This window comes from Meles meles, chromosome 11 (genome assembly GCF_922984935.1).
Source record: "Meles meles chromosome 11, mMelMel3.1 paternal haplotype, whole genome shotgun sequence".
Lineage (NCBI taxonomy): Eukaryota > Metazoa > Chordata > Mammalia > Carnivora > Mustelidae > Meles > Meles meles.
This window is the reverse complement of record NC_060076.1, coordinates 9,617,422-9,639,864: the sequence shown is the minus strand read 5'-3', so window position 1 is coordinate 9,639,864 and position 22,443 is coordinate 9,617,422. Positions and strand designations below refer to the sequence as shown.

The 22,443-nt window shown below is 44.2% G+C and overlaps 1 protein-coding gene across 4 annotated transcripts in view; it reads left to right on the top strand.

Annotated features, from left to right (window-relative positions):
• Positions 1–21,879, top strand: part of GAPVD1 (GTPase activating protein and VPS9 domains 1) — a 79,922-nt gene extending 58,043 nt beyond the window's left edge. For 2 of the 4 annotated variants that reach the window (XM_046022182.1, XM_046022181.1), the window contains exons 15-26: positions 79–449; positions 1,821–1,908; positions 2,893–2,973; positions 6,411–6,533; positions 8,279–8,408; positions 9,358–9,467; positions 9,748–9,907; positions 10,809–10,996; positions 11,945–12,158; positions 14,325–14,397; positions 15,483–15,680; positions 16,876–21,879. In XM_046022182.1, the coding sequence (XP_045878138.1) occupies positions 79–449; positions 1,821–1,908; positions 2,893–2,973; positions 6,411–6,533; positions 8,279–8,408; positions 9,358–9,467; positions 9,748–9,907; positions 10,809–10,996; positions 11,945–12,158; positions 14,325–14,397; positions 15,483–15,680; positions 16,876–17,016 (1,877 nt within the window). In that variant the 3' untranslated portion in view covers positions 17,017–21,879. The remainder of the gene's footprint in view (positions 1–78; positions 450–1,820; positions 1,909–2,892; positions 2,974–6,410; positions 6,534–8,278; positions 8,409–9,357; positions 9,468–9,747; positions 9,908–10,808; positions 10,997–11,944; positions 12,159–14,324; positions 14,398–15,482; positions 15,681–16,875) is intronic. The other 2 variants (XM_046022184.1, XM_046022183.1) reach the window with 1 other exon arrangement.
• Positions 21,880–22,443: the final 564 nt, after the last annotated feature.

Sequence of the window (22,443 nt, the reverse complement as noted above, 5' to 3'; positions counted from 1 at the left end):
AGAACCAAGACCCTTTGTTGATGCCTTTGTTGAATCAGTTGTATCTCAGTTGCAAACTTCTTTTCCCCTGTGTTCTAGGAGCTTCTGCTGTGGTAAGGCCAAAGGTTCATTATGCCAGGCCATCCCATCCACCACCAGATCCCCCAATCCTGGAAGGAGCTGTGGGAGGAAATGAGGCCAGGTTGCCGAACTTTGGTTCCCATATGTTAACTCCAGCTGAAATGGAGGCATTCAAGCAAAGGCATTCTTACCCTGAGAGATTAGTTCGCAGCAGGAGCTCTGATATAGTATCATCTGTCCGGCGACCCATGAGTGACCCCAGCTGGAACCGTCGTCCAGGGAATGAAGAGCGAGAACTCCCTCCAGCCGCAGCCATTGGTGCTACTTCTTTGGTGGCTGCACCTCACTCATCATCTTCATCCCCGAGTAAGGACTCCTCACGAGGAGAGGTACGGGATACGGGCCATCTAGAATTTTGCTGGTTGTGGTCAGCTTTAATGTTCTATCAGCCAGGTTCTCTTGATATGTTAGATTAACACGGTATATGTAAACCTCAGAGTAAGGATGGACAGCAGTCATGATTAAAGATGATCTGTCAGTCTAGTTTGTCCCCAATGTTAACCCATGGGAAACCTATATTATTTTGGTTTTGTAATGTATTTTGCATTTTTATAGCACTTTGAACTCTTCTTCAAGCAATTTTGTATCTAATTTCATTTAAACCTCACGGTTTCCAAGGTGAGAAATTAAATGATTTGTCTGAGGTCACTTGATAGGCTAGTAAAGGAACTATAGTCTCAGGTCTTTGATGTGTGATTTTTTTTTTTAATTTTATTTATTTATTTGACAGAGATCATAAGTAGGCAGAGAGGCAGGCAGAGAGAGAGGGGGAAGCAGGCTCCCCACTGAGCAGAGAGCCTGACGTGAGGCTCAATCCCAGGACTCTGAGATCATGACCTGAGCTGAATGCAGAGGCCCAATCCCCTGAGCCACCCAGGCACCCCTGATTTTTTTTTTTTTTTAAGATTTTATTTATTTATTTGACAGATAGAGAGCACAAGTAGGCAGAACAGCAGGCAGAGGGAGAGGGAGAAGGAGCTCTCCGCTGAGCAGGGAGCCCGATGTGGGACTTGATCCCAGGACCTGGGGTCATGACCTGCGCTGAAGGCAGACACTTAACCAACTGAGCCACGCAGGCGCCCCTGGCATGTGATTTTAATAACTGACTCTAATTGGAGATCAAAACATGAACTGTGAAGTTGTCTGCATCTGGGTTTGAGTCCCAGCTCTGCGACAGGCAGGCTATAGAACTTTGGGGCAGATAGGGAGATAGCTTTTTTTAGCCCCTTATTTCACGTCCATAAAAGGACTTAATAGTATTATTTATCTCGTAAGGCTACTGTGGGGTTTAAATGAAATAACATGTATCCTCAGCATTCGGTATTTGGCACACAGTCCATACTCAATTTTGTTATTACTACTACAGTCTCATCTCTGTTATCCCTCTAGACTTCATGTGCATTGCGCTTACTCCTTTCAGAAGTGTTTATTGAGTGCCTACTCTGTGCTAGGCTCTGTGTTAAGGTTTTGGTTTACTTGCGATTTGGTTTAATGTGATAGTACCTACCCTCAAGCAGATCACAGTCTGGTGCCTAAAAGGTATGCTTCCATGTTTCAGAAGTTTCCTGTACAGCAATAAGAACAGTTTTTCTTTTAAGACAAACGAGTGGTTTTTGATTTTCACAGACAAACTGAAATCCTTTCCCTAGTAATTTATCCTGCTGTCCAACTCCAAATAAAGCATCAAACTTTTTCTGCAGACTGAAGAACGCAAAGATAGCGATGATGAGAAATCAGACAGGAACAGACCTTGGTGGAGAAAACGTTTTGTTTCTGCCATGCCTAAAGGTAATTTTATAAAATATTAGAGTTATATTAGCAACGAGAAGCAAAGCCCCAAATCTCTTCCAGAGAGCCAGCATGTCACCTCATCTGTGAGGTTTGCTGGGCCTAAGTTTGTAGCCATTTTGAGATCATAGAAAATGGTTTCACTCAGGTGAATGCTAAAGGCAGACCTTTAGAAATGATAGTTCTTGTTCTTTGCAGGAAGGGGTAGTGGCTTCATAAATGGAAATCAGGCAGGTCATGGTTGTTTAAATATCATACGCCATTAAGAGTAAACGTGGGACTTTTGACATACGTATTGTTATTGATTACTGCAGGAAAAAGGGATGCTATTGGTAATTAAACATAGAAAATTCATCCTTTACATTCCTGGAGTAAACTTTTTATGTTCATTGAGAATGTTTTTATCTTGAATATTAGTGTTTATTTTGGAAGGCAGTTGTATAAAATTGTTTGCGCTTTTTTTGGGGGGGTGGGGGGGTGAACAGCCTGGCATTGCAGCAGTAGATACTGAGATTTGAGTTGGCAAAAGCATCTCTTCCTGCAAGGAGAGATCATCTAGGAGCGAGGCTGGGGACTTCTCCCGAAGGCCTCTTCTCGGCACCGCGGCGCTCGGGAGCTGAGGGGCACTGCTTTCAGCTGCACTCAAGCCCCCTTGATGAGAGATTGAGGCTCGGAGCTTTGAATGTGGTGTTTTCCAGCAGAGGTGAAGAGGCAGTGGTTTTGACTGAGTCCCAACAGGTTCGAATTAAATCATTCTTCCTGTGGCCGGTGACCCCAGAGCAGATCCTGAGAGCTTCTTTAAGAACCTTCAGTGCTGTTTTAAGAATGGTATCCGTTGACACTCAGGATTTCCTAGCCTTTAAACTTTGCACCTTCCTTTCACTTAGAAATGTTGGCCCACCAGTTAATACTCCAAAATGACTGCTGTCTTCCGAGTAGTGCAGTATGTTATGTGTCACGCTACTGACTTTATTTAATTTCCAGCTCCTATACCATTTAGAAAGAAAGAAAAACAAGAAAAAGACAAAGATGATGTGGGGCCTGACAGATTCTCAACACTCACAGGTTTGTAGACCGTGGACTTCCTGGCTCCTTCATTCCCAGAGCACATATTTCATAGCACTGTTTCTTGGGCGCCGTAAGCGCTGCCTTTTTAGGAGAGTGTGTCTGTGTGTGTGCAGTGGGGAGTGTGTTCTTCATAGCTCTGTGGCTTCCCGGTGGTGGCCGCAGGGAACCTCGTGTGCTCTTCCTGCAGACTGCCACCGCCATCCTCATCCTCATTATCACAACTTCTGTTTCTGCTGAGGCCCCCGCTGCTGAGCCTCTAGGCACACCTGACAACTCGACGTCCCAGTGGGACCACGCCACACGGGGCCTCTTAGGGAAGTGTGGTGATGGTTTTAGTGCGACCATGCCGCATCTTTGGATCACTGGTCAGATAGCTTTCTCTCACAGTGATCATAGAATTCTAAATTTATTCCCTTCTGTAGTTCTTGATTATTCAGGATCACAGTGAAATTCCGTTCTACCTAATCATTTCTTTTTTTTTTTTTTTGTGATAAAGTGTTCAAACAGTATCATAAATTTATGTACTTCACTAATTTTTTACGGCTTGAATCACTTTAACATTGCTATCTGACCCGAGGAAAACACAACTAGGGAGTGGGTTCTTACCTTACTCAGCATTTGTGTTTCTGCGGCTTGTGTTTGGCACGTTATGAACGAGCATCCTTACAGGACTGAGTTTGAGAAGTGGTGTTAGTGACCCCACCTTGAGTTGCATAGCTTTGTCCCGTCTCCGATGGCTGTAGAGCATCTAGACTGGAAATTAATTTCTCACCTCTTTTTTTCTTGATTTTCAACTGTGTTATCCTACTACATTAAAATGAAGATTTTTATTAAAAAATGGTATAGGTTTCCAAAGAACATCCTCCTCAAATAGCTCAGCGTAGTACAGGTAGAATCCCATTTTAACGCACGTTATTCTGGTATCTGGTTGCATGTATTTGGATATATTTCCGTGGTCTCTAGCATACATCCCTGCTTTGTCTGGTGCTGTGACTCTCCTGGAATGAAGGGTTTTGAAGAGCAGGAGCTGTGTCCAGGCCAGCGTTCCCTGCTGAGAGCGGTCAAGCCTATCTTACTCAGTCAGCAAATACTTGTTGAACATCTGACTCATGCCAGGCACTGTGCTAAGTGTTGTGGTTATTCAGTCAAATCACATGACCCCTATTCTTCAGGAGCCTACGGTCTGATTGAGAAGAGTCGGAAACATATACCGCATTCCTAGTGTTTATGAGTTCGCCAGTGTTTATGGAATGAAATACTCTTAAGGAAATCTCATGTGTTTTAAATGTTAAATTAATAACTGGGGAAATTATAAATTAATTTTTTGCTTGCGTCTTTCGGCAAACGTTTTTCTTGGTTCTTGGTGCCTAATCTAGGAGCTAAGGAGAGTAAGTTTTTTTCATAAGGTATTTCTTTCATTTTCTTTGTGTTTGATTCAGGCAATTTAGCTTCCCTACTAGTGCAGAAATTTCTGCCCAGTCCTAATTAGTGACGTGTTGAAGATTATCATTAAATCAACTTTTAAATGATACGAAAGGAAATTTCTTAACAGTCTGTCCATGATGCAGTCACCCTAACTATCCTTTTTTTCGTGTTCTTTCCCAATCTTTCCATATCAGTACATGGCTTTTTCATGATTGAATCCGAGTATTGTGTCATTTTATATTCTTCTTTTACTAAATGTTAGTTCATAAACCCTCTCCAGTTTCCAGTAGATGTGGTTGGGTTGTTTTTTTTTTTTATAATTTATTTATTTATTTTTTCAGCGTAACAGTATTCATTGTTTTTGCACAGATGTGGTTGGTTTTAATAATTTGTACTGACTCACAAATAACCTGTCATATGATTTGATAACATTGTGAATGTTTTCTTGCTTTTGGATACTTGAGTTGTATCCAGTTTTTTACAATGAAAATATTGCTCACAGCTTCGTATATATAGCATATTTTGTTTTCATTACTTTTCTGGGATAAAATTATTAATGGCACAGAAATAAAGGTTATAAGCAACGTAATGGCTTTCCCTATGGTTAGCCAAATTTTATTGTTCCTTTTTCAGAATGCTCAGCAGCACTCAAAAGCAATAGCAGAAAAGTACTTCCCCTCCAAAGAAAGACTTTCTAATGATAGAAAAGTTGGATCAGTTTACATTTTAAAGATCAGATTATTAGGATTCTCTTCTCATGCATTCTAATACCATTACGGCAGAAAGATTAAATTAGTTTGGAAATCCTCTTTCTCTACAGTTTACTGTAGTTTTACAGACATGGATACTAAAATTTTTTCCCCCATGGAAACAGAAGAGCCCATGAGCATACTGCTGAACGTCTCTGTACCTGCTTTCCTTATCCGTCAAATGGGGGTGATAACTACCTCCCTGTAGGGTCGTTGTGATGATTAATTGAGATTGTTCATATAAGGTGCTTAGCACAGTCCCTGGCACGTGGTAAGTGCTCAATAAGTGCTCAATAAATGTCACCTGCTATTATTATTAGCTGCTGTTAACACACACACACACACACACACACACAATCTAGTGATTTTTTTTTTTTATGTGTTTTTAGACTTTCTGAAAAATGGGATTCTACCAGAATGTGGACATTTGTGGTTGCCTGCTTGGTCTAGATCTACCTCACTATAGAACTTGATTTTGTCCCGTAGATCTGTAGCAGCCCTTTGCCTTGATGACTCTGCCATCTTAGACTCCAGGAACATATTTTGAGGCACCGATTGTACTGACAGGATAATGGTCCTGACAGTAAACAGTGCTACATCTGTGATGGTGGTAAACTTTTTCTCCGGGTACCCTGGCTACAATTCCAGCACTTTCCAGCAGTGGCTAGATTCTCTCAGAGTGCCTCTCACACCGTCGCCGGCACGTAGGTGCACTCTGCTAGCAGGGGCACTGCCTCCATGAGATTCAGTGAGACGGAGTGCTGGTGTCTGGAGCTGTCAGTGTGGTGTAGAGAGAGAGTCATACAGGAAGAATGGAGGCAGGTTTTTTTAAATAATTACTATTTAAAAGGTTGAATTCTAAATTTGGTACCTCCCCCTCCTTTAGCATGGAGATGTCTGCATACATGAATCTGCATGTAAAGATGCCTCGGTGGCGGTTCTGTTAGCGTGAACTGAGCGGAAGCGCTTTAGAAATCCCTCACCGTGTAGTCTGCACTGGCTTCCCAACGCTGTCATGCAGACTTTTGGCCATGATGAGAAGGTGGAGCTAATCCTCCCAGTTCCGTGCTTGGGCAAGCCCTGAGACCGCGGAGCGGGATGAGCAGGCAGCTGCATGGTGCCTCTTAACACCGAGATATGTGCTCTTTTTTAAGTCTTACCTCCTAATCCGCCTTTGGGATTATGCTACTGGTGTCGTACTAACATCAGAATTGCTACAAACCAAGGGGAGCTGATTCTCTCACTCTCCTTTCCCTGCAGATGATCCCAGCCCTAGACTCAGTGCGCAAGCTCAGGTCGCTGAGGATATTCTGGACAAATACAGGAATGCCATTAAGCGAACCAGCCCCAGTGAAGGAGCAATGGCGAGCTATGAAAGTACAGGTGATCATCATGATAAAGATTTGAATACAGTTGACCCTGAAGTGGGGGGTGTGGGGGTGAGTGGGTAGGGACACCAACCTCCCACATAGGTAGAAATTTCTGTGTGACTTTTGACTCCCCCAAAACTTAACAACTGATAGCCTGTTGTTGACTGGCAGCCTTAACAACATGAACAGTCAGTGAAGATGTGTTTTGCATGTTATATGTTATTATGTACTGTGTTCTTATAGTAAAGTAAGCTGGAGAAAGGACAATGTTGTTAAGAAAGTCGTAAGAGAAAAATACATTGACTGTACTGCATGTTTTTATTGAAAAAAAAAAAAAATTCCACGTGGGAGTGCCTGGTTGGTTCAATCAGAGGAGCAAGTGATTCTTGACCTTGGGATTTTGAGTTCAAGCCCCACGTTGAGTGTAGAAAATACTTAAAAATAAAGTCTTTAAAAAAAAAAAAAAAAGAAAACTGTGTGTAAGTGGACTACACATTTCAAACCTGTGTTTCCGGTCAAGTGTTCTACCTTCGGTATCACAGTGATAAGGGTTCTGAATAAGTAGCTTTTTAATGACTACTTTGAATAGCTGTCAGAAAAATATGGTATAATCCCTAAAATAAAGTAAGAGGAAAGAAAAGTATATAAAAGCATAAATTGTATACTGCATGTGTTTCTTTTTTAAAAAAAAAAATTTTTTTTTTTTTTAATTTATTTGACAGAGAGAGAGACAGAGAGATCATAAGCAGGCAGAGAGGCAGGCAGAGAGAGAGGGGGAAGCAAGCTCCCTACTGAGCAGAGAGCCCGATGCAGGCCTCAATCCCAGGACCTGGGATCATGACCTGAGCTGAAGGCAGAGGCTTTAACCCACTGAGCCACCCAGGTGCCCAGGGCTTCAGGGAGAACTCATAGGGAGCATAAAGGGCATAAAGGGCAGCCAGAGTAGAGGTGAATTTCCCATACATATTATTTTGAAAAGTTTGAAAGGACAGAGAGTTGACTAGTACAGTGATGATCCATATTCCCTCTGCCTGGGACTTTATCAGTGTTAACATTTGGCTGCATTTTCTCTGTGTATTTTTTCCTTTTCTTCCCTGAAGCGTTTGAAATGATCTCCTAATAAAGATAGTTGTCCCACGTAAGCACAGTATCTTTATTATAGTAATGAGTTTTTATTCCTTTCGATTTTATACATGAGTGTATTCTCTAAATCAGTTAATTAAAAACATAGAAACAGCTGCGGGAGCCACAGATCTGTTGTGGCTGCATTTGTGAGTCGGTCCCAGCTCATCATTTGGGTGGTGGGAACAGCCCTAGTAAAGAGCCCGGGGTAGCTGAGGGCAGGGTTCACCTCGGCCTCCAGGTAGCTGAAGGCTGTCCAGCAGGCCGCTTTCTCCTGGGGCAGGATTCCCTGTCTGTAACACGAGGTGGTTACGTGAGATGATTTGTGAGGCCCCTTTTGGTTCTGTGGTGCAGCAGTTCTGATTAAAGCATTATCTGTTAAGTCACAGACTTTCATCGCCTTGGGTTAAGATTGGTAGAGAAGGTAAAAGTCATTGTCTTCGTGACACCTGCTCCCATGATCTGCTGTCATCTGGGTTAAGCGAGCTTGCTTGCTTGCTTGCTTGCTTTTTTTTGAAGAACTCTGACTGTAAAGCACAGTGCTAATTTATGGTTGAGTAGCTCTGAACACCTCGTGCGAGAGACTTCTCCAGGTTAACCCGCTTCTGTCCTCTCTTGGGGGCTGGGTTTGCGCAGAGGTCATGGGCGACGGTGAGAGCGCACACGACTCTCCTCGAGAGGAGACGCTGCAGAACATCTCAGCCGACGATCTCCCGGACTCCGCGAGCCAGGCGGCCCACCCCCAGGATTCTGCTTTCTCCTACAGGTATTTCTTTGACAGGATTTGGAATTTGAGGCTCTAGGCTTTTCATCACCACTGCAGTCACTTCAAGTCAGATGATTCATTAGGCCACCGGGTGACTGTTTAGAGCAGAGAGATAAGGACGGAATGCTGTGTCCAGAAGAGACTGCTTCGCTCTGGAGGCCGTGTAGCAAAGGCTTTAATGCAGGGATGAAAAACAACCACCTCATGTGCCCGCAGGGGCCATGTCAAGTGATTTAAATGACACAAGTGGCTGTCCCTTTGCCCACACCAAGCTTCCGGGCCACATGAGAAATGCTGGGGGAGACTGAACGCGTGGCAGGGTCAGCTGCCGTTTCAAATGGTAGAGCGATAGGAAGGGCTTCGTGTCAGGCGAAGAGCTCGTCTGCCGCAGGGTCAGCCTTTCTCAAGACGTGGTGGAGGGCCTTCTTGGTGTGGGTGGTGAGATGGCTCTGGGAACTTCTGTGGCCCCTGCAGACCCTGGCATAAGGCCCCTTTTGCATTCTCCTCATAGTGCCCTCATAGAGGCTCAGTGTATGTTACAGGATCCAGAGGATTTGTCGTCTGACTGATTGTGGTGACTTTACAGAATGAGCCTTGCCCAGGGCATTTTTATAGCCTTGCTCCTTGGGTCACTAGAAAGCCTGTTCCTTTAAGGGAGGAGTCAGTAAGTAAAACATTATCTGTTATTTATGACCTCTTGAAACACTTGAGTCCTGAGGTAGCATATTAATTTATATGGTTAGTGTTCATAAAGTGTGACCATTCTCTGCATGAAGAAATGAACGTACTTTCGGGGCACCTGGGTGGCTTGGGTGGCTGTTTCCGGCTTGGGTCGTGATCCTGCCCTCCTGGGGTCGAGCCCCACTTGTGCTTTCTCTTTCAAATAAACAGAATCTTAAAAAAATAATAAAAAAAGAAGAAATTAATGTACTTTTGACTCATTCTTCAGAGACGCAAAAAAGAAACTGAGACTTGCTCTTTGCTCTGCGGATTCTGTTGCTTTCCCAGTGCTCACCCATTCAACAAGGAACGGTTTACCGGACCATACAGACCCAGAGGGTAGGTTTTTTCTGTATTTATATGTTGAACCATGTGAGACTGCCTTTATTCAACCTATGTAAGCTATGTAGCTGTTTCATGTGGCTCCATTAGTGTATTTGTATTAGCATCAGGTAAGGGCACTTTGATTCCTGATGCTTCATTAAAGTGAGGGGCAGGTCTGCTTAGTTCTACTGATCCCTGGTAGAGCGGAACTGACATCCCAGAGGCTGAGGGCTGGTGTGCAGTGGAAGTTGTCGGCATGTCGGCAAAACAGTTCTCTCTCTTTTTTTTTGTTTAGACAATGAAATTGTATGCTTCTTAAAAGTTCAAATAGCTGAAGCAATTAATTTACAAGATAAGAACTTAATGGCTCAACTACAAGAAACAATGCGTTGTGTGTGCCGCTTTGATAACAGAACTTGCAGAAAACTGCTGGCCTCTATCGCCGAGGACTACAGGTAACTACCCCAGCCTCCTGCACCTGTCACCTGGTGGCAAGGATCTTCTTCCCTGTCTGTATTTCACAAGCAAATCTAGGCTTATGATGCCCTCCTGGGCTGTGTTTACCTGGGTGTAGATTTCCGAGGAATACATTTGGATATTTATCTGGAAATGTAGTTGTAAATGAGCAGCTCTCACAGAGAAGTGCACTTTCCTTCAGCTTTGCACAGAAGCAGTGTTCTCAGAGGGGAGGCCAGGAGAACTAGGGTATCCTGCTCCTTTTCTTGGGGATGACCAGAAAAACTACTTCCCTGGAGTAGGGAAGCAAGTGGAGCCTAAAAATTGCTGCCTCCTGTCTGCTGCCTGCCCTTTGCCAACACTTCAGGAGAAGCATACAATTTCATTGTCCAAACAACAACAACAACAAAATCAGATTCCTGGGAGATGACGAGGCCCCCAGGCTTAGGGGATGGGCGCTCTAGTGACTGCTAAAATTAGAGTATAAGCAAATTATCGATGATACATTTAATGATCTAGTAGTTTATTAACCTGTATTTTGTTGTTTTAGTCTTCTGTAGCAATCAGTTTCCTGTGAAGTGTGAGGTCCTGCCGGCAGAGAGACCATGGGCCAGTGTGAAATAGATCAAGGATGCCAGGGGACTTAGTAACATGTCGTGAGTTAGGCAGCTAAGCATTTAACCCGGTAGTTGTTCTTCACCAACACGCAGAATGGTTCTGTTCCTTGAGCTGGCAGCATGATTAGCCGTCAAGACAGTTGTCTGCAGCCTGATGTGGCTAATTCATGACACCAAAGTCTGTGAGGTCATAGTCCTTCTTTTAGAAAAATTAGGACTCTTCGTCTCCAAGGAAGTGTGCACTGTATGTATGTGATATCTTGCAAAGCCTGTTTCCTTTTAGGAAAAGGGCGCCCTATATTGCTTATCTCACTCGCTGTCGGCAAGGACTGCAGACCACACAGGCCCACCTGGAGAGGCTACTTCAGCGGGTGTTGCGGGACAAAGAGGTGGCCAATCGTTACTTCACCACCGTCTGTGTGAGGTTGCTGCTTGAGAGCAAAGAAAAGAAGATCCGGGAATTCATTCACGGTAACCGAAGACCTTCAGATTAAGCATCTTTGCAGCCATGTGTTAGTGGGGAGATTCGGAAATTTTTGTATTGCTGGTTTGAGTAATTGCATGTTTAAGAGTAGTCCCTTAAATTCCCAGATGTTTTATGGAGTCTTAATCATTAAACCTGGATGTGGAACCAGTGAATTTCATTTTTACCATGGCTCGAATATCTGTAGTTGATACGAAATTGGGAAAATTGGTTAAGGTTTTGGATCCACAAAATTCTTCTCATATTTAAAAATGAAGCGTATCATTAAAATTTTTTAAATTTTTATTTTTTATTATTATTTTTTAAAGATTTTATTTATTTGATATATATAGAGAGATCACAAGTAGATAGAGAGGCAAGCAGAGAGAGAGGGGGAAGCAGGCTCCCTGCTGAGCACAGAGCCCGATGCGGGGCTCGATCCCAGGACCCCGAGATCATGACCTGAGCCGAAGGCAGAGGCTTAACCCACTGAGCCACCCAGGCGCCCCTTAAATTTTTATTTTTTAACATTTATACTTAAAATACCATTATAATGTACGGTGTCGTATTACCTTTGGGTATATCGTATAGTGATTCAGCAGTTCTATACATTAGTCCAAGTATGTAATTTTTATAACAAGCCCCTTGCTCTTCTACTTTTGCATTGCGTATTTCTTAACCTTTCTCACGATTTTAATGATTGGCCACATATTCTTCTTTTTTTTTTTTTTAAAGATTTTTATTTATTTATTTGACAGAGAGAGAGATCACAAGTAGGCAGAGAGGCAGGCAGAGAGAGAGGAGGAACACATATTCTTCTAAAATAAACTGTATCCAGATATTTTTGGCTTTAAGAGAATAGTATCTGCGAAGTTAGTTATTAAAATGATTTCTGTAATTTCCTTCTTAAAATTATTCAGATAGTGTATTTAAAACATTATTATTTTGCATTGGAGACTTTCAGCAACTCACAGCAGCTGATGATAAAACTGCTCAGGTAGAAGATTTTCTGCAGTTCCTCTATGGCGCGATGGCCCAGGACGTCATATGGCAGAACGCGAGCGAGGAGCAGCTTCAGGACGCCCAGCTGGCCATCGAGCGGAGTGTGATGAATCGGATTTTCAAGCTTGCTTTCTACCCTAACCAGGATGGCGACATACTGCGCGACCAGTGAGCACTCCCATGTTTACTGTGTCCTCGGTCACATAGGGGTGCATCAGTCAGTCCCTTGTTTGACACAGTGAAGGCAGCACGTGTGACCGTTTTTCACCCGTCCGATCCCAAGGGCAGAAGGAAGGATAATGCTCTGTTCAGGGCCGTGGGAATGAGGCCCGCGGGCATGTCGGTTGCTGGGGCCTGTTTGGACGGTGGGAACTGTCCGCTGCTCTTCCCGACCAGCGGTGCTCGCCTCCTTCCTCTCCCCTCGGGTCTTGACTGCAGCACCTCCTCCCTGACCTTTTGGACCGGGTCCTGTCCCTGGCAGGGCTCTCCTGGGCCTGCGTCCCTGTCGTTAGCACTTGCCACAGTTGTGCTTGTACATTTGGTAGCATCCGGTGGGCCTCCTCAGCCTGGCACCACTGACATTTGGGGCCAGGTAATCCTTTACGTGGGAGGCGGCCGTGTGCCTCATGGGGTGCTTAGCAGCGTCCCCGGTCTGTGTACACCAGGTGCCAGTAGTACCCTCCGGCTGTGAGAACCCAGATGTCTCCAGACACTGCCAGATGTGCCCCCCTGCAGGGGCGGGGGCAGAACCACCACCTTCTCGATCACCGCTGTGTGCGGTTTTCTGGCGTGCGCCCTCCTCCTCTGCCGCCGCATCATCGGTCGGTGAGAGCAGGAGCGTCCCTCTACATTCACTGCGCTCTCCCCTCGTTGAGCACAGCGCTTGACTTCTGTATGCTCGATACCTGCTTATTAGGAATGAAAAGCTCTACATTTGAATATCAAAAAATATGTGGAAATGTATGATTCTCAGTAAAGCTGATTTTAAAAAATAATCCTAAAAAAAATCCTGAGAAGAAATACCTGGAGTGGTAACAGGGGTTATATTTTGGATAATGAGACTGGTGATGATTTCATATTTTCCATTTTCCCTTTTTTGCATTTTCTTTTTTTTTTTTTTTTTTTAAAGATTTTATTTATTTATTTGACAGAGAGAGAGATCACAAGTAGGCAGAGAGACAGGCAGAGAGAGAGGAGGAAGCAGGCTCCCCGCGGAGCAGAGAGTCCGACGCGGGGCTCGATCCCAGGACCCTGAGATCATGACCTGAGCCGAAGGCAGCGGCTTAATCCACTGAGCCACCCAGGCGCCCCCCTTTTTTGCATTTTCTGGAGCACTGCTGTACCCTGTTTCTGCCCCCAGCATGTCAAAGTGTCTCCTGTGCCCCTCCCGCTCTGCCCCCCCAACCCCCGCAGTAACACTGGCTTACTGTGCCAGGGGCTCTCAAGGGGTCCACGTGATGAGACCTTGGGGTGACTCATGAGTGGTTTATAGATGGTTTCTTTCATGGAAATGCTAAGATCTTGCGTGTATGTTCTGTGAATGCATTAGGATTGTTCCAGTCCGCCTCTCCCACTGGTTCATGCTCTCAGAGGTACACCCAGACTTCTGTATTTAATTCACCAAATGGGACCTGTTTTCTCTCCAGAGACCAGCTTTGGGCTTCCAGAATGGGATGAGGAGTTAGGGACATTCACACTGGATTTACTGCAAGGAGGAGCTTTGAAGCGGATTACTCGGATGCTCTCCTCCGTAGCACTTCTGCAGGTTTTATAGAGTGGACAGTTAACACAGTGTTTTGGAAAGAATGGTAGAAACCAAGAAAACTGGGTTTAGCCCCTGCTCCTAAACCCTGTGTGACCTTGGGCAAATCCTTCACCATTTTAAGCCCAATTATTTTCATCTACGAAATGAGAGAGAGTTCGAGTGTTCTCAAGAGCCCCCCCCTCTCTCTCAGCTTCTGTGATCTTCGGTTTTTGGCTTTTGATCCCTCTGCTTCCTCGTGCTTTGTACTGATTAGTGTGTCCAGGTGGCTTCTGGGCTGGAGCTCCTCTCCTTTGTCCCTTGGAATGCTGTCCTTGGCTGGGAAGGAAGGACTTCCCTCTTCTTGTCCCCGCTCAGCTCACTTAGCATTTCTAAGCAGAGCCTTAGTGTGAATCTTTTTTTTGACAAGTCGGAATACTTACAGCTAAGAGATACTCTCAACTGTAACTGTCAACTGTTATCTCAAAGCAAGTGTAAATGTTTTAAATGTTTTGGAAAAAAAAATCAGGTACGACTCTATGTGCCTTATTATGTGAAATATGTATTTACATCTGTGTTTTGGGGGTTTGCAGGGTTCTTCATGAACATATTCAGAGACTGTCTAAAGTAGTGACCGCAAATCACAGAGCTCTTCAGATACCAGAGGTAACGTAGGTGTATACGGCCTGGGTGGTGCTGGTAGTTGGTCCATATACCCTATGCGTGGAAACAATGTAGTAAATTACAAAACACAATTTGCATTAGATGTAATTCCAACTGTAAAGTTCTCAAAGGTATGGGATTAAAGTTGTCTGGCATGGAACGGCATGTCAGTGGGGAGATGAGGAGGACGAGGCCACGCTGAGGGCCCCGAAGCCACTTGGCCTCCGCAGTGCTCCCCACGGATGTTTTATTTGTTTGTTGTAGAGAGAGAGCATGATGGAGGGGGTCAGAGAGAGAGAATCTTAAACAGGCTCCGGACTCAGGGCTCGATCTCACAACCCTGACGTCGTGACCTGAGCCAGAATATGAGTCAGATGCTTAATCAACTGAGCCACCCGGGCACCCCTTCCACGGATGATTTTATAGTCCTATTTCTGCAGAAAAGTCCCATTTGAATAAGGGATCTGGTGACACTCCGCAGAGTGTGACAACTGTTATTCCAGGGGAAGAAATTAAATCTGAACGTGATATCAGAATCACCTTTTAGTGTCACCCAGTTCTTACAAAATAATAGGGAAATTTCAGGTATTTGAGCTTTCTGGTTGTTTTATTAAAATTTCCACTAATGAAATATTGATTAGCATGAGTTTTTAAATTATTTTTTGATTTTTTTGAGTCTGTTATTTTTAGAGCTATTGCAACAAATGTACATATTTTTAAAATTTTTTCTTTCAGAAGTACCTTGTTTGGGCTTTTAGAATCAGCTACTACGTGTAGAGAATTTCCCTTCTAGCTACTTAGGAATTATTTGAAATTTTTTGAATTCTGGATTTGGTGTTAATTATATGTCCTTTCTTCCATGAATGGATATCTGGGTTACTTTATTTGAAGGTGCAAAGCAGATTATTTAAAAGTTTAGAAGTTAAGCTTTAATCTCAGTGGGAGAAGAAGGAACAGCAGTCTGGCGTTACTGAAGAAAGGAAAAGGCACCAAGCTTGTCCTGCTTCCTGGCACCCAGGTTGCTATGGTGGCTTCCTGTGGTTGCTGTTGGATTCATGATCTGCCTGTCTGTCTCTGGTCTCACTTAGGTTTATCTTCGGGAAGCCCCTTGGCCATCTGCACAGTCGGAAATCAGGACAATAAGTGCTTACAAGACCCCCCGGGACAAAGTGCAGTGTATCCTCCGAATGTGCTCCACCATCATGAACCTCCTGAGTCTGGCCAACGAGGACTCCGTCCCCGGAGCGGATGACTTCGTGCCTGTTTTGGTATTTGTGTTGATAAAGGTGGGCCCCTCACTGTTACTAATGAGAAGAGTTTATTTGGCGTTTCTGAGCAGGCCGGTGCAGGGCTTCCCACGCTCCAGGGCCCTCGGCTCTTCCAGTCTCAAGCTCTGTTACCCAGAAAGAAAGAGTCTGATGTGAGGTTTTGTTCTGTCCAGAAGTTACGGTTTTCAGAAGAAAGAACAGGAGGACCAGATTGCTAGGTGAACGTTTCCAGCTGTTAGGTGCCTGAGGTTCTTGGTTGGGGCTTGGCTGTAATTACTGAGCGAATGAAGGAAGGAAGAATAAGGGCTCTTATTTTATAATTGTGCCATATTATTTTAAAACATACTGACATCTCTATCTTTTTTTAAAGATTTATTTATTTGAGGTGGGGGGGCGTGAGTGGGGAGCAGCTGAGGGCGAGGATCTCAAGCAGACTCTGCACTGAGCACAGAGGCTGACGTGGGGCTTGATCTCACAGCCCTGAGATCATGACCTGACCCCAAATTAAGAGTTGGACACTCACCTGATGGAGCCACCCAGGCGCCCCCTATTTGTGGTATTTCTGCAATCCGAACTCGTAGCTCAGGCAGCGACCCGTGGGGTCCATGTGCGGTCAGCCTCGTAGCTCCAGCTGCTGGCCTCGCTCTTCTCTCTTCCACAGGCGTTAGTTCTGTGCAGGGCCCCTTGGAACGTGTCCTGAGGCACAGGCCTTACCTTCTCCCAGCCGCTTAAAACACCCGTGTCCGTTCTTTTCACATGAAAACAGTGAAAAAGTGAGAGATGTTCTGTGTTACCTCTGGCAACAGAGGGTACATTATCTTTTTAGTTTTTTTCTTGGCTGATTCTACCCAGACTTAGAAGTCACTTGGCATATAGCATTTTTTCCTTATCTAACATTTTGGAATCCTGGGATGTTGAGTAAGTCTGCTGGGATTAGTTCAGCCTCCTTCGGGACCAGTAAGCTTCAGTGACTTACAAGGATGGAAGGCTCTAGATAGCCCAGCTGGCATTCGAACCCGAGTTACCTTTCTGATATTCCAGTGTTGCTCTTAGTGGCTACATGTTTAATCACTTCCAAAGAAGAATTTGGGGATTATTTTCAAAAAGGCCTGGCATCTCTTTCACAGAAAAACATTTGAAGTTGTTCACTTAGATGATTTTTGCAGAGCTATACATCTTGAGTATTTGACTCTCTCATTTTTCACTTCTCTAGGCAAATCCGCCCTGCTTGCTATCCACTGTCCAGTACATCAGTAGCTTTTACGCCAGCTGTCTGTCTGGAGAGGAATCCTATTGGTGGATGCAGTTCACAGCAGCAGTGGAATTCATTAAAACTATCGATGATCGAAAGTGACCAAGATCGAGGCCCACCAAGGCCTCAGACTGTTAGGTGGGCAAACAGATCTCTTAGAAAATGTACCAGCTGCTTTGAAGGCTGAAGATTGTTTTTGTATAATATTGTACAGCATTCAGACATTTTAAAACAGATCTTTACTAAACAGATTAATGAGCTAACAAGCAGGTTCTCTTTTCTTTGGGCTCTTTTCCTTTCTGTTGCATATTTGGTTATTTTCTTGTCCCAAGTAGAGAATGAGTACTGCAAAAAAGGGACCACATTTTTCAGGTATTTTGAAATATTAAAAAACAGAACGAAGTCTAGAAAATTCCTAGATCTCCATTCATGGATACCCATTCTTTCCTTTTATTTAAAAAAATAAAAAGAACAGTACACCTCTTTTTAGCTGCTGTCTAATCTTACATGCATCTAATGGAAAGAAGATACCAGTTGCACTGAGAATTATAATGGTGGTGATATTAGTGGCATTATCTGTACACTCACCGAGATGAAAAGCTAAGAAGGAAATGTAAATATAATATATATTTATATTTGATGTAATACGGACATCTTCAGATTCTAATAAACAAGGAGTATTGCTGATAGTAGGCTGTGATGTACCCTCTTGTGAAACGGTTTCCTGGACAAAGTTTTAAGCTGAGCTTAAAAGCAGCAAACAAATACACAGAAATATTTATTAAAGTCGGAAACAGTTTCTTGAACTTTCTAGGTGTGGAGTTTGATGCACAAGACTGCCTTTGATGAGGGTATAACAATCACTTAGACATTCCTCACCACGGACGTCTTTAAACCCGCAGGAGGAAGGAGGTAGACCCTTTAATCGCCACGCATCGCGTACGAAGGAACAGTAGACAGCTAACAGGTTACTGTGGTACTTCTTATCTGATATCCTAGATACAGTGTAGAAATCCCAACCTGAACTCCGTTCAAACCTTTAATTGTAATATATTTTTGATGATTATTCACATTGAATGACAGACCAGGAATTCAGTGAATGTCATTTTTTTAAAAACTGATTTGTATTGTCTGCTCTAGTGATACAGGTTTTCCTAGTGATAAACTATTTTAACCAACCATATTATTCTTACGGAAAAAAAGTCTATTTTGGCAGGTTTCTGTGCCTTTTATTTCCCTCTTCTGAACAAAAGTCTACGTTTCCGTGTTTTGGTTTGATTGTGTATTGATGATCAGGAATGGGTTTTGGTGTCTGAGAAACCGGCCACGGAGGCACAGCAAAGCTTCAAGCACGAGTCTCGTACTTAAGTCATGACTGGCCAGTTTCACTTTGTGCAACATGGGGGCCGCTTCTATGACACACCTGGTCCCGTACTCTGAGTCCCTTGCTGCGGGCGGCATTTCGAGGCATTTCTAAGGGGACTGTGACAGACAGCCTTGAGCAGATGAATGCAGAGGCCGTCTGCCTCTCTCCAAGACCTCTGTGTTTAATTGTGCCTAAAGACGCCAGGTTTTCTTCATGCCTCCACCGCTTCTCATTCATTTATTTAAAAATACCAAAATAACAAGTTGCATAGGAGTGTGGGATGTGGTTTCTGCCCTCTAGGGAGAGATCAGAATTCAACTAGTACTACAGAATGCCCCTTGGAATGTTAGGCCAAGCACTCTGAGTGGAGTCGTGTGCTTCATGGGTGGTAACTGTCAAACTTGCCTAGGTATTAGATTGTCAGATCCTATCATAACTACGTTATGAAACAAACAGACAGCCTGACACAATTTCTGAGACCTAGGGGGAGCCCATTTACCTCAGCATTTGAGTCAATACATGATAAGTTGATAGAAGACTTGGAGTAGTTGAAATGCATCACTACGGGGTCTCCTAGAGATCTTTTTTTCTCCAAACGGTCGCTACACCTCTGCTGTGTTACCACTATGGAAGTAAATGTGAAGCTGTGGATGTGGCACAGGGCTCTTCTCTGGGGAGGAGAAGGTGGTGAGTTGGGTGTCGGGTTGCGCTGGAGGCAAGAGGGAAGAGCCAAGTGGTGCCGGGTAGTGGCAAGGGTAGAAGCCCATAGACCTGGCACCAGACGACACCTCAGACAGGCAGGGGTTTGGGTCTCGCCCCAGGTGCTGGCCGGGCAGCGCAGCCCCGCTGTTTAAGGGGCAGTGACGTTTCCCTCTGGGAAACCCCCTGGCAGCACGGACAAACCAGCCTTCCCCGCTGCCGGTGTGATGGGGCATGACTCACCCCAGTGTTGATCTCTGAGTTGAGGAATTGGTAATGGCCTGGCAGTGGTAGGGCCTGAGACAGGCAGTGATTTGATTTCGCTCCTTCAGGAAGGAAGAACGGTAGCTCTTTGGTTCTTATGACACTTCCTCCCAGGACCTGTATGAAGGATTTGTGCAAAAGTATAAAATCACCCGCAGGAAACATTCAGTAGCCACTGATTATTACATGGAATTTGCAGCAATAATGAATGTTAAATGGAGAGAGAGCGGCTCAGTTCACTGAAATCTTACACAGTTTGTGTGTGAATCTGTTTTTGGAGAACGGTAATAGGAATACAGATTGTCTTTCCTTGTGAGATTATTTTCTTTTTAAACCTGGTAAACGTTTCGTTTTCTTTCTCCACTTTAGTTCACATCTCAGCCGCAGTAATTGCTTTCTTCGGATTTTTCCATTAAAAACCTGCTGATGGAAGCTTGTTTATACAGATTTTAAATCACTGTAGTAAGAGAATTAGGCTTTGTGAGGGTTTGAAAATAGACGTGTTGCATGGTTTTTCTCTTCCTGTTGTGATCTGGAAGCCTTTGCAGACTTTCAGTCTATGTGTTGCCGAGGTGCGTGAGCAAGAGAACAGACACCGCCCCGGACGGTAGCGAGGCTGTGCCGAGACCCTGTAGCCGACTGCGCATGCCTGTCCAATGCCACTGTTGAGTCGCGGGCCGTGGGGATTCCAATTTGGGCCAAGTCAAGGTCAACTCCATTTTTTAAATGGGGGAGGCTTTAAAGATTCCTTTCTCTGATGTGATTGGGTGTGGAAAGGGGAAGTCGGACCGCACTTGTTCAAAATTACTAGTGGATTGCATAGAAATGATAGAAATGTCGTGGGGTTAGCTTCCTTCATGTGTGTCTTGGACTTTGTCTTCCCGCCTCTCCATATCCCCTTTATTTCTTTAAGGAAAAGTCTCTATTTGCCGTCTTTAGTTCTTTTAAGTCTAGTGGATTTATTCTGTATGTAATTGCCGTAATTTGGTGTGGGTGGGGAGCAGAAACAATCTTATTGAAGCTCACAGAATTTTTAGTAGATGAACAGTGATGACATACTCGAGATATTTTGAATGCCAAAATGCTTGAGAACTTTGCCAGATTAATACTTACTATGTTTTAGAATGTAGGTTACCGAAGAAGTAGGATGACCAGGAATAGCTCTATTACTCCTGAGAACACTCGGAGAAAGCAACACCGTTTGCTTCAGTGTCATGGTTGGTGTGGAGTCACCGTGGAGCTGGTGTGTCCCACAGGCCTACGCTCAGCAAAGGTTAAGCTCAAGAGGGAGGAAGTCCTCTTTACTGGGTTAACAGCAGACAGCGTGGGCAGTGGCCACGCACCTTAAGAATTCACCCTGCCGAGCGGATACTCTCTTACTTACCGGATTCTTGTGCTTCGCCTGTATTAAAAAGCGTCGGACTGCCTCTTCTCTTGAAACTGATAAAACCTTCTATAAGCCTCAGTTAATGAGCTTGCACAATCTTGTATATGTATAGGAAACTCCTGTCTTCCAGTGTGATGACTAATGTATGGTATCATTCTGTAAAGCTGATTAAAAAGGGAGAGCAGTAGAATTCCCTGGATTTATGTTTCCATTATCTGTTTTGTATGCAGAAGTAGTTTCGAAAGTTTCTTTGACTTCAAATGTTACTAATTTCTCCGTGATGATTCACACTTGTCTTTTTCATTTGAACCTCTAAGGATATATGTTAAGTGTGGTCCAGGAGGGAATGCGCGTGAACTCGTGGTTACTAACGCGATGGTGAACATTTACTGTTTTCACACAGTTCGTATTTGACCCTTGTGTTCGGTAGCTACTCATCAGCCTTAGTTCTGCGAGCAGAAGTCCCCGTTATGGTATTCACCGAAGCCTTTATTCATCTTTGCGGCTGAGGGGAGGTGCTGTTAGACCAGGAGCCTCGTCACAGGCTCACTCTGCAGGCTTCCTTCACTGTCGGAAAGGTGCTTGCCCTATATTGATCACACCTTGTTTAGAAGGGAACATTAAAAATTTCGGTGGGGGCTCCATTTGCATCCAGTCTGCTCAGTATTAAAATTAATGCTATCACTGGCCTAAAACTGAAAATTGAATATTCAGATTTTCTTGCCAACTTGGCATTACCCGTGTGCTTGGACTTCTGTTACATTTGTACCCACTCGACCCCTCTCTCCGAGTAAGTGGCTCCGTACGCTTTCCCGAAGGATGCTGAGCTGTGACACTGTTGAGCTGGCTTTCCTGTAGGGCCGCCCTGTAAGGCACAGTCCTGAGAAGCGAGGTCATTTCTCAGAAGCACCTCTGGGCTATGAATCTGTCCTCTGCCTAGAGATGTAAAGATTCATTGAAGAGCTTTTGCTTCAGTCATTTCGTTCCAGAAGAATCCTTTTCCATCTTCTTGGAGGGTACCAAAATGCAGTACATAGACTTAAAAAAAATTTGACCAAAGAGACCAGAAAATCTCTGGCCGTGGGGATCCTGAAAACATCTTCCACATTTGGGAATAGCTCTCAGTTCTGAGTCATTGAACCTGTTGTAGATGCTGAACATGAAAACCACAGTAGACTTATTTCTGTTAACTAGGAATTCAGCATATTGCTGGCCAAAACCATTAAATTTTATGTTCCTGTGAAAAGAGTATCTGATGTGATTTTTTTTAAAGAAATCTCTATGCTCGACGTGGGGCTTGAACTCACGACCCTGAGATCAAGAGTTGCATGCTCCACCGACTGAGCCAGCCAGATGCCCCTTCTCATGTGATTTTTAAAAATATGATATTTTCACCTCAGCTTTCCTTACTCTTAATTTGTAGGTTTGACAAAAGCCGCTGATGTTTCTTTGTCATTCCTGGGGAATTTAGTCCGGGGGTCTGTCCTGACTCTCTCTGACCAAATGAATGACAAATCTCTGGGAGTGGGGCCCAAAATTATGTTCTACGGAGTTCTGCAAACCACTGTTGTCCAAACTTCCCTCTGAGAATCACCTGGGACTCTTGTTTGTAAATCCGAGTTTATTAAAGATGGAACCAGGAATCTGTACGTCTTTGAGTGATCACGTGGCTCTAGCTATCCGGGCTAGAGAGTCAGGAAAAGACTAAACGTAAAAAAAGAAACCTAGAAGCCACCTTTCAAAGACCCGTATTACAGGTACTTGATCAGTTTTAAGACGTGAGTCCGAGACAGCTGGCAGCTTGGTTCTCGGA